This window comes from Neopsephotus bourkii, unplaced genomic scaffold (assembly GCF_033783945.1).
Source record: "Neopsephotus bourkii isolate Nb327-2 ecotype Australia unplaced genomic scaffold, CSIRO-AGI_Nbou_v1 NB_659, whole genome shotgun sequence".
In the NCBI taxonomy this organism is placed as follows: domain Eukaryota; kingdom Metazoa; phylum Chordata; class Aves; order Psittaciformes; family Psittacidae; genus Neopsephotus; species Neopsephotus bourkii.
Window position 1 is genome coordinate 5,482,900 of NW_026901158.1, and position 11,331 is coordinate 5,494,230.

General features: G+C 53.6%; 1 protein-coding gene across 2 annotated transcripts; it reads left to right on the forward strand.

Annotated features, from left to right (window-relative positions):
• The first annotated feature begins 4,631 nt into the window (after positions 1 to 4,631).
• Positions 4,632 to 10,530, forward strand: PTGES (prostaglandin E synthase). Of its 2 annotated transcripts, XM_061352307.1 has the most exons (4): positions 4,632 to 4,703; positions 5,072 to 5,250; positions 6,603 to 6,685; positions 9,226 to 10,529. In XM_061352307.1, exons 2-4 carry the CDS (start codon positions 5,143 to 5,145, stop codon positions 9,473 to 9,475), a joined length of 441 nt encoding a protein of 146 aa, XP_061208291.1. In that variant the 5' UTR covers positions 4,632 to 4,703; positions 5,072 to 5,142; the 3' UTR covers positions 9,476 to 10,529. The 2 variants fall into 2 exon arrangements, with proteins under 2 accessions (XP_061208291.1, XP_061208292.1); XM_061352308.1 differs by lacking the exon at positions 4,632 to 4,703 and having other exon boundaries at positions 5,128 to 5,250; positions 9,226 to 10,530.
• Positions 10,531 to 11,331: the final 801 nt, after the last annotated feature.

Sequence of the window (11,331 nt, forward strand, 5' to 3'; positions counted from 1 at the left end):
TTAAAAGGCTTTAGAATGGGTCAGCTCTGAAGCCTGCTCGTCTTCGTAGGCTTCAGGGCAGGATTAGCAGCCCCCAGGAGCTAAACAAGTCTCTGTTCTTAAACTGGACACCCCATTGCAAGCAGAGCCCTGTGGATCTGCATAGCAGATCACAGCCCTTGGTCAGACACTGAGAAAGAGATGGGCCATCTTGGTTTGTTTCCTACTTTTCTCCTTGAAGCTGCTCATCTGCTGTTGAACGCCAGGTCTCCATAAGGCTGAAATCTGGGACTGCATCTGCTTTGTCTCCAAGCCTTGTTAGTGAGCCAGTGCTCTTCATGCCGTAAAACGTGCCCTGATTCCCATTTCTCCCTAACACAGCAGGAGCATGCAGCATCCTTTACCTTTGCTTTGCTCAAGACTATTCCACCAGGGAATCTGTGTTTACTTTGTAGTTTTCCAAATGCGTGAAGCCTAGGAAATGTTTTCCAAATCTGAATTTTTTGGCAGCAGGATTTGTTTCTCTTCTCTCCCAGTCTGGAGGGGAAACTCCCTCTTTTTGGGCAATAACAGAAGTGGGGTTTGCCTGTTGTTTACAGGGATCTCGTTCTTGGGAGGAGAAAGACATCACGAGTAGCTGTGTTGTGGCTGGGAGAGACGCTGGCTTCCTCCACACTCCAAACCCTGACCGCTGTCTCCCACCTTTGCCCTATGGCACCACTGACAGGTGCAGCTTTGCCCTAAAACCACCCTTTAAGCCAGCTGGATCAGAAGGAGAAAGCAGGGGAGAGCAGAAATAACTTCCCTCAGCCCCTCTCCCAGCGGGGTTGCATCTCTGAACGCACAGAGCAGCGTAGCCAAAGAATTCTTTCCTCTAAGAGAAAGCCCAGGCATGAATCCATCCATGTGAGGCTCAGAATAAGAGAAAATAGTCTGCCTCCCACATGCTCTGGTGGCCTCTCTTGCAGTGTCCCCTTGCTGTCACAGCAGCAGGGGACATGGTGACTCCCCTGCAGCCAGGGTGGCTATGATACCTTGGGGCAGGATTGTGGCTGAGAGCAGGGCAGCATCCTGGGAGCAGGCAGGAAGGGTGGATGGAGCTGGAGGATGTGCCACCGCCTCTCACTTGGCCCTGGGCCTGATCCCTGTCAGGGGCTGGCTGAGGAACAGCAGCTTCCCCTGCTCCTCTTCTCTGCCTGAGACCCAGAGCCACTGCACCCCTGCCCCTTCCCTGGGGCCTCTTCTGCTGGATTCCTCCTGCTGCAGGCATCTGGTCTTCCGAAGGAAGAGCCTGATCCTACATTCCTCCTGCCCGAGGCCTCTCATATAGCTCCAGCCAGTGCAGTCACTTCAAAATGCGAAGCAGGCAGAATCTGCCTGAGTTTGCCAAAGGCTGAAGCATCCCATTTGTTTCAGGAGATGGGGAGCTGCAGGTGAAGCAACGGGATTTCATTCATCTGGGGCAGAAAGTGCGTCACAGTGATGTGACTTTTCTTGCAGGCTAAGGAGTGAACGCAGGTGGAGCACCTTCTTCTTTAATAAATAGCTAACCTGCTCATGCCTTTACTTGAAAACATGGCTGTGCTTGACGAGCCAACGCAGCACAACCTCCCGTGGGCAGTTAGATTTCCCAGGGCAAGTGATCACTGGGGCAGGGCATGTCTGCAGGCTTTGAGGCTCCGTGCTGGAAACAGCAAGAAGAAATGGCTGGGAAGGAGGGCACCAGCACCCATGGCAGCATCCAAGCAAGCCAGGAATATGGCTCAGCACTGCTTGGACCCACAGGCAGGCAAAATCCCAGCTGGGTTCTGTACCTTCTTCACCAGCACGTGGGAGCACGCTGGAGAAGTGCCACCCGCCTGCCTGGCTCCTCCAGGCTGGAGTGGTCCCCTGCGGCTCTTTGCCCAGCCTGTGCCGTGGGATGTAATTGCTCATGGGAAGATGTTGGGAATTCCAAGCTGTAATTGCCCAAAGCGTGTGCTGCCCTTTGAGATCAGGTTGGAGCCCAGGCCATGCCACCCTAGCATACGTGCCTGTGCTCCACTGGCAAACGTTTCTTACACAACCAACCCTCTCCTATAGCTGCCCCCAGGAATTCCCCCAGCATAGCAATAGCATGTAGCTATAATAGTGCAGTGCAGTGCAGCTGGTCAAATAAATACCAACCCGTGTGCAAACTGAGAGTGATTTTTATTCCATAACCTCTCCAAAGCAGGGTTGTTATTAGAGGCTTCTATTTTAAAGTTCTTTTCTCAAGCATCTCCCATGGATTTTTCATTCCTTCTGCCTGCTGCAGTTCACTTCCTTTTCCAGCAAACCCCTTCATCCTCTGCCCCCAGCTCCTCAGCCTAAGGTGGGGACCAAATCTTTCATATCTGACCCTGATTCTTAACCATTTCTCCCCAAAATGCAGTGCTTTTGCTTGCAGTGTTGGGTTTGGGTGAGTCTTGGCCTGGGTAGAGACCTGTGCCAAAAGCCTTAGGACATGGCTTGTAGTTTAAAGGCGTATTGCCCTTAGGACCTGGTCTCCTTCAAGCATCAGGTCTGTCCCAGCAGGATGTGATCCATGGAGGAGGATCAAACAATTAATATTAACAGGCTGCTTCCACCCAGATTAATGGGATGGTTGAACTTGCTCCTGGCAGCTGCATTGCCTTAGGGCAGGAAAGCCAGGAAGTGACTGTGGATGTGTCCTACCTAGCGTGGGACCCCTAAGCTTGAGGAAGCAAGTGGGAGCTGGGATCCTAGGAGCCTTATACCTGCCTTTACAAGCAGCTTCTGCCCCCCATCCCCATCCATGTAGATTCTTTGCTGACAGACACTGACCTCCCCATTGGAGTTCAGCTCTGTGTAATGATGGAAAGGTCTGAAATGCATAACAGCATGGGTTTCATACCCCACAGAACCTACTTAGCACATGCAACACCCATACCTGATGTACCCCATGGGCTCATGCCTAAACAAACTGTGCTTCTTGATCACTCCTTGCCATTTAAATCTGTGCTGGTTGCTGGTGCAAAGTGTCCAGGGCTTCCTGCCAGTGTTTGAATAATGCTGAGGAGAAAGTCTGTCTGGCCAGCAGGATTAGTCCTGGCTTGTCTGCAGGTGGTACTGAGCTTGTGCATATTCCTGCTGCTCAGCGAGGCATGCTGCCTGCCTCCGGAGGGGAAGAAGGTGCACGAAGGAAATAGGATCTCGCTGGTGAAGTGCCCATGGGCTGGATGCTCAGCTGGTAACAACTGGAACGGCTCCATGGAGGGGGGGATGAAGGGTCCCGCTGCCTGCCCTTGCTCCAGGCTTCCAGGAGACATGGGGAAGGGGCTGCTGGAGAAAGTCTCATCCCTGCTGCAGGGCTGGTCAGGCCCTTGCATCAGCCACCAGTCTTCTCTGCTATGGGTTTGCTCGCTATCAGCAATGGAGAGGGGAGATGGGAGAGGGAGCAGTGTTTGGGATGTGACTTTGCCATTGACTGCTTGTTCTTAGCATTATTCTCAGCTTATTAGCATTATGTTCATAAAACCCTGATGAGCTCCAGGGAGATGTGTGTGGGGTTGGTGGCAGCACACGGCTGGGGTCCAGGGTGAACACCCCAGCTCTCACCATGGTGTTTGAACCCATATGGCTGCTGTGTTCCTGCTGTCCCCATTCCACCCCTGGGGAAGCAGCTCAGTGGAGACGTTCACAGCTGAGCTATGCCAGGACTTGTTCTGCAGGGTGGTGGTGACCAGCTGCAAGTGCCTCTCACTTGAAACCCAGTGCTTGGGGTTTTCAGAGGCTCTCTGCACGCTCAGTGTCATGGGACTGAGGCAGTGCATTACTTTGCAGCATCAGCGCAGAACACCCACGGCAAAAGAGATTCAGAGGCAAATGGAAAGGAGGCAGAGGTGAGGGCTGGCCTGTGGCATCCCTCAGCCACTGGTCAGGGTTGGTGGGATAACAGTGACCAGATGGGGAGGTGACTGGTTTCATCCTGAGCTACTCCCTGAGCAGGAGCAGGTATCCTTCTGGATCTGCCTGAATAACCCGACCTGTGCTAGCATCAACCTTCCTCCTGCATCCCCCGGGCCAAGGGCTGCTGTGCCCAGAGCATGGGGCTGCCTTAAGTTCACACCAGCACCTCAGGACAAAGGCTCCTGTAGCTTCTTCTCCCTGGGGAGTGGGTGCCACCAGCACCCCACTGCTGAGGACAAACCTGCTCTTGTGCAACAGGGTCTGCAATGACAGGAGCGGGGCTCGTCCTGGGCTGAGTGCGATGCTCCTCTCGGGTGATTCTGGTCCTTCTTGGAAAGGTCAGGATTAGTTTTGCTCCGTGGCAGTTAAGACGTTAAAAAGGGCTGGGGAAGAAGGAGTTAAAGGTTTGCATTGGAAGAGCAGGGGCTTGAAGTGGTTTACATCCCACTCTTTCCCCAGCAGTGTTTGGGGCTGGAGATGCTGCTGCTTGCAGATTAGGGGCTTTGTGGACCTGCACAGTCACTCTCAGCCGGGGGGGGGGGGGGGTGCAGGGGCAGCCCAGGCCCCACGGTGATGGGCACTGGTGGGGCAAGGGATGGCTCTGTCCTCTGTGCCCCAATCCCTCTTTGCAGGTGGCTGTGTAGGGGAGGGCTGGCTGCCAAGGGAGCGCTCAGCTTGCACTGGGCGGGACTGGGGAGTACTGGGAGTGCTGCCACTGATGGGTGGGCTGTAGGATCGGGGACAGAGGGAGCGCAGGGCTGGATGTGGCTGAGGTAGGTGCCTACCTTCTTCATGACTCCTCCTTCTTCCCAGGTCTGATCAGCTTGTGGCGAGGGTGAGCAGTGCCTGGCTGGGTGACGGATGCTCTGTGCAGCTCCCACAGGACGGGAGGTGGAACAGGGGGGATGGTTGTGGGCTGGTTTAGGGAGCCAAGAGCTCAAGCTGAGGCCCACACAGTTGAGGGGGCTGCATCCCGGCGTGGGGCATCACATCCCTGTGGATCTGGTTGCAGCAGGGTGCGAGGAGCAGACGCAGCTCTGCCACATCAGCCGGGAGGGGTGTGCAGGGGCTGTGGGCTTCAGCCGAAGGAGCCGTGGTGACTTGTGTTAAATGCGGTTGTTCCTGCCCCTTTCTCCCGCAGAGCCCTCCCACAGCCCAAGCGAGATCCCCACCAGCTGTGAGTGCTGCAGGCGACCGAGCGGCGCCTCCAGAATGATGGAAAACAAAGTGTTCGCGTCCTTTACCTTCTACAGCACGATCCTGATCTTAAAAATGTACGTCGTTGCCATCATCACAGGGCAAGTGAGACTCAGAAAGAAGGTAAGATCCAGTTTCCTTTCCCTTCTTCTCTCTTTCTGCCTTTTTCCTTGGGTTTCTATCGCTTTTCTTTCTTCTTCTATCCCTGTAAAGGCCGACACAGTTTTCCTGAAGCAAGCTGAGTTTTCTTTGACTTAAATTGAAAGCAAACCACATTTTCATAGCCGCAGCAGATAAATATCTTGCTTCTCTTTGGCTCTTCATTGTTTGCTTCTACCATCTGGAGCTTGATGCTTGTAATTTCTGAATCCCAATCTAAATCATAACTTCAGCTATAAGGCGCCATGCAGGTGAGCTGCTTGTGCAGAGGCTGTTTATGGTTCATTTGCCACGTCTAGAAGAAAAGAGAGGGGAAGAAAAGGTTGAAGAAGAAATCATGCAATGCAGCAGAAAGCTTTTGAGGTTTTGGAGAGCTGCGTGAATGCTCCAGGAGAGCAGAAAGTCGTGGGGAATAAAAACAATAGCTGAAGGAAATGGTTCTTGGACACAGGGGAAAATACAGGGAGGACTGGGAGCGTTAGCTGCCGTCAGGTCACGGTGTTAACTGGGCTTTTTATTGCCTGCACCCAAATTGAACTTGTCTGTAAAATCTGTTTTAAGGCATTTGAGGAGTTTGTGACTGCATCAGTAGAGCAAGAAGGAGAGGATTCTGTTGGTAGCTAAAATACAAAGAGATATCCCTGTGCAGCAGCATCACTGTAACTGATGGTTTAAGTTCTCCCCTTGTGTTTCTAACTGATCCTCCAGCCCTGGGACAGTCTGGGTTTGTAACATGATTAAAGAAAGCACTAGGGTCTTTCCCAGGCTGCAAAGTGGAGCTGTCATTTGTAACTGGGTGCTTGAAGAACAGCTTCTGAGCATAGGTGGGGAGCTCGTATAAGTCATTTTTGTTTGTAACTTGATTAGCGTAGGATCCACTTTCCCTGGGGCCTGTTTCAGTCACGGTATCGCTGCCAAAGAGTCAGCCAGGGAATGTTCTTTCTTGGTAGGGTGAACTAATCTGTCAGTGCTGGTGATGCTTTGGGTGCTGCAGTCAGTGTCTGCACACTGTGCCAGCAGTTGGCAAAGCCTCTGGGCTTAATGGGGAGAAGACGACCGGGATGAGGCCAAAGCTCCCTTGAAGCCCCCAGTTTGGGACCTGCTTGATGGGCAGGGTTGTGTTTTGCAGAGGATAAGGAAAACCCTTTGGGATGTTGAGGGTTTAACCCCCAGGTCTGTGCACATGGAAGTGCAGTTGCTCTTATGTTTGTGAAGGGTGGTAAAAAACTGCTGCAGGAAGAAATCTTCAAGATGAGGGGCAAAGCTTCTACCTGTGGAAATGTTGAAGTATACATAATGGGGACTCTGTCTTGCAGGCATTTGCTAACCCGGAGGATGCGCTGCGCAATGGGGGGCTGCAGTACTACCGTGAGGACCCCGACGTGGAGCGGTGCCGCAGGTGAGTACCCGGCAGTGATGCTGTTCCCTGTGCCGCAGGGACACCCCTGGCAGCCGCTGGCAGAGCTAACAGGCTCATTAATTAAGTAATTACCTCGATGGGTTGGATGCCTGGAGTTCAGCTCTGGGACCCTGCACATTAGAGCAGTTTAATCTTTAATGGGAGCGTGGTGTGCGCTGGGAGCAAGGACGCATGGAAGGGCCCGGGTTTGGGTCCAACAGGCGATTCTGACACAAGCTCATTCCTAGATGCTCAAAGTCCTGCAAGCCCGAGGTCTTTTCCAGTACCCATGCCCAAAAGCTCCTTCTGTCTTGCTCCAACAGGACCTCAAATCCCCCCAGATCCCTGCACACCTTGGACAGGGAGCTGTGTGACTGGTCCCAAGGCTGTATGTGACTGCCCTTTTGAGGGGACTTAGGAAGAGTATGGAATGACTGTAGTAACTTCTCCTCCCTAACTGGGCAGGCTCTGAATCTTCCCCCTCTTTTGTGAGGCTTTCATTTCCTCAGAGGTAAAACACAGGGTCACAAAACCACAGGCTTGGTTTGCCATGCCCCTTACCCAGAAGGAGGTACCCCAAGTGTTGGGCTGGATCTCAGGTGACCTGCAGGAAAAGGGCTGGAGCTGTGTCCTGCCATCACTTAGCCCTTGACTGTCAGCTCTGCTCCTGGTCGGGGAGTGCACCACTCACCTCTCAGCACCTGCAAGATTTGCTTTAAGAACATCCAGTGCCTCCCAATCCTCAGGCTTCCAGAGGAAGGAGAATGGCAAACAAGCTGCTTCCTTGCTAGGAAAAAGAAAATAATGGTAATAATAATAATAATAATAATAATAATAATAATGGTCCTCTTTTGATCAGTCAGAAAAAGACAAACTTCCATAAAAAAATAAATAACCAGAGCTGCAGCAAAGACCTGGAGCAGTCTGGGATCTGAGTGCTCAGTTACAGTGCTCAGCCCCAGGGAATGCAGATTAAACCCAAGGTGCTTCCCCTGAACAAGGGTGATGCTGGATGTTCTCCTCGGGCATTACTGGTGTGGGAGCAGATCCATGGCTGGGCTGCTGGGCAGGGGCAGAGCAGGGGAGAGCAAGTGGCAGTCAGGAGAGAGGTTTCCCCCTTGCCTCACAGAGAGGCCCCTGGCTGCATCTCAGCTCTTTCCTCTCCTTTCTCCTCCCTGTTCTTCCATTTGTTCTTCCATCCCTGCTGAACCTTGGAGCCCTTGGGACTGGTTTGGCTGGGGCAGTGGGTGTCCATCAGCTGCCCTCTCCCAGCATGGCTGACATCAAAGGAAACCGTGTTCATCACTATGGTCCTGGCTGGGCTGAGGGAGCAGTTTGTGGTGGTACCCACAGAGCTGATGCTGGCTTGGGAAGGCAAGTGGGACCCTGGGCTGGGAAGTGAATGGGGTTGTGAGCAGGAGAGCCTCCCCTTGGGCCTTGCAAGGGGCTGGCTCGGCCCAGGGACTGTCTGGCCAAGAGAAGCAGAAGGCTTCCTGCTCCTCCCTCCACTCTCCTCTTGGCAGGGAATACGTCTCCTCTGTGTCCCGGTTCTGATCAGTCCATGTGCACTGAGTCCTCCTGGCATGGCTGCTACAACAGCAGGACTCACTTTAGTGTCTTTTCTAGGCCAATTCATCCATTCTGGTAGACACAGGAAAAACTGCTCAATAGACCTGACACCAGGGGCAGGAGAAGGTGCTTAAAACACATCTCTCTCTTCTTTTCCAAAGCCAGTTTTCAGCCAGGTCTATCCCAGACTGTGTCGGCCCTAATGAGCTGTGACAGAGTGCCCTAAAACTTCTGGGCCACATCTGAGCTTGTGCAGCACCTTGGCATCGTAGCCTTTGTTTCAGGGAAGAAATTGCTTACGATTTTATCTTGGCCTTGTGGACATGCAAAAACATGCCTGGGCACAGGAATGGGGAAGCAAGGGCAGCTCTTATCAGGGCTTCATCTCTGCCTCTCAGACCTTCAGAGATACCAGAGAAAAGGCAACTGAGCCTCGTGACTGGGTCACTCTTCAGCCCAGATCCATCCCCATCAACCAAAGCATGACCTGTAAGACCCCTCCATGGGGCCCTGTGCTGCAGAAAGCAGGTCTTGCATTGCAAGGGAACAAACAAGGGAGAGGCAGAGGTGGTGGGAGGATGAGGACAGGCTGCTGCTTCACAGACTGGTTTTTAAGGATGGTACCTGGGGGAGAAGTGACACAACCTACATGAATAATCAGATCCTGATGTTGTGACACCCAGGCAGGTGCGTGTGCAGGTGGAGCACAGGGTTTGGACCCACAAGTACCAATGTGCTATCACATGGCCATTGTGGTCCCTCCAACCTCTTAAGGAGATGCCCCTGATACAGTGGAGGGAGTGCTCAGGATGCTCTTCCTCAGTCCCTTATGGATGGACTTAGGGAGAGGAGTGAAGCCATGAACCCTCCCGTCCTGTGAGCTCCTCCTCTGGAGAAACCACCTTTTATCATGTAAAACGGAGATAGCAGGGAAGCCTGGTGGGAAGGAATGACCTTATCTCCCCTTTCAGGGCCCACCGAAACGACATGGAGAACATCTTTCCCTTCCTCTTCCTTGGAGCCATCTACTCCCTGCTGGATCCCACTCCCGCAGTGGCCAGGATCCACTTCTTCATCTTCTGTGTGGGACGCATCATCCACACCATCGCCTACCTCCTGCAGCTGAAGGCCCCCACACGCTCCGTGGCCTATGGGGTGGCACAGCTGCCCTGCTTCTCCATGGCTCTGCAGATCCTCCTTGCCACCACCCCATACTGGTAACATCCAGCAGGACCAACCATCCAGATCCCTTTGCTCTGTACTCTGCTGGTCTGCCCAGCTGGACTGGGTGGTGTATGTGTGAGTGTGCATGTGTCTGTGTGTGTGGGCACATGGTATGTCTCCATGCTATTGAAATTGGGCAGGGAAGTCACCAAAGAGAAGGGACACCTCTCCCTGTGGAGCAGGAAGGGGATGTGGAGGCACCTTTCTCTTGCTCCTGTTAAGGGTGGGAGGGGAAAGCACCCGCGCTACCCCTTGAGGAAGGAGTTCATTGACAGAAAGGAGGTTTTCCAGCCCAACAGCATTCAGAACTGGGAAGGGGCAGATGTGCCCTTTCCCCTTGGTTATGAACACCCCATCAATCAGGAAGTGAAAATCATGAGGGTCCCATGAAACCTCTTGGTCAACAGAGGGAGGTTATAAAACAGTCGCCTTCCTCCTGCCCATCCATGCAGGTTTGTGGGGATGGGGACCCTGTAGGACAGGGGCAGGTGCCTGCCAGGCAGTGTAACATGGAAGTTGAAACCTCAGGGGTGACACGAAGCCACCGAAGTGTTCAGTGCTCCCAGCCTCGCACCACAGGACTCAGCTCCCTGCCAGGGAGCCTCACTGCAGGCAGGAGCCCGCCTGTCCCATCCAGAACACCCACAGCCGGTGTTGAGCAGCTCCCAGCCAGCAGCATCCATGGCTTTTCCACCCCGGTCTCACCATGGCAGGATGCAGGAGGATGTGCCTGGAGCAGCCGGCAGGAATCACCCCACAGAGAGCCAGAAACAAAGCTCTGGGACTTCGGGAAAGACTGAGATGCTCACACCAAACAGGGGGGTGCAGTTTGCAGACAGAGCTTTCTCCCAAGGGCAGTATCTGCGTTCACATGCCTCTGATGCCCAAAAACGCTCTCTGGGTAGCAGAGGGAACTTCTCTCCCTCTGTCTGTAGCCTTTCTCTGGCCGCAGAACGGCCACTGCTATGTGGGGAATGTGCCGTGACCGCTTTGGGGGTGTTTTCTTTCAGCTGTTTCCTGCTGTCCGCTGCCGTGCACAGCTTGGGTTAGCTGGGGTTTGCAGGAAGCAGCTCTGGAAATGGCTTTGAACCACCCAGCGGGAGAGTACCTCTGCTCCGTGGTGTTACCTGAAAGCTGTCACGTTGGAGAGGAGAGGCTGGGACCATGGTACTGCAGGGTGAGAAACCCCCCTGAGCTCCTCTGCTGCTGGTCCAGGCAAAGGCAGCACACCTTGCCCTATGGAGGACAAGGCAGGAGGAAGTCTTTGCTGTTCAGTGCCTCCCGCCTCTGAGGGCAATGCGGAGATTTACTGAGATCACAGGGGGAAACCAGAATGAGCAGAAAATAAATTGCCCTTCCACCTGTCCTGAGCACTAAAGCTGTTCACTTAACTCCTTGGAGATGCTCTTACTGAGTGCCTGCATGCACAAAGCACGGGGTGACACACCAGCTCAGCCTGATGCTCTGAGCTCTTTGCCCAGCTTGGGCAGCACCTCCTGCACCAGTAACTCTTGATCCCCATGGGGCACACAGAGTCCACCACATGTGGGCAGGACTTTGCTCTTGGCCACGTCTCATTTACACAGCCTCGGCAGATGCTGGGTAACACGTACCCCTCTTAACAAGCCTTTCCTGCCTCACGTGGTGCACAAGGTCTCAACCCCCTGTACATCTCTCTTGCACTTGCATCCTGGTGGCAGGAAGCAAATATTCCCAATAAAAACAAATCACTGTGCTCTGATACATCCTTCCTTCGGGAGCAGCAGATGCAGCTGGGTAACAGCTGGGTCCAGCCCAGCAGGATGGCTCCACAGCTGCAAAGCGCTTTGCTAAATCCCATTGCAGAGCCTGGA

Bases quoted from the DNA above. Each gene is read 5' to 3' on its own strand.
- PTGES (XM_061352307.1), top strand. From the start codon at position 5,143: ATGATGGAAAACAAAGTGTTCGCGTCCTTTACCTTCTACAGCACGATC. The intron at 5,251-6,602 runs GTAAGATCCAGT...TCTGTCTTGCAG, and splicing joins AAGTGAGACTCAGAAAGAAG to GCATTTGCTAACCCGGAGGA. The intron at 6,686-9,225 runs GTGAGTACCCGG...CTCCCCTTTCAG, and splicing joins GACGTGGAGCGGTGCCGCAG to GGCCCACCGAAACGACATGG.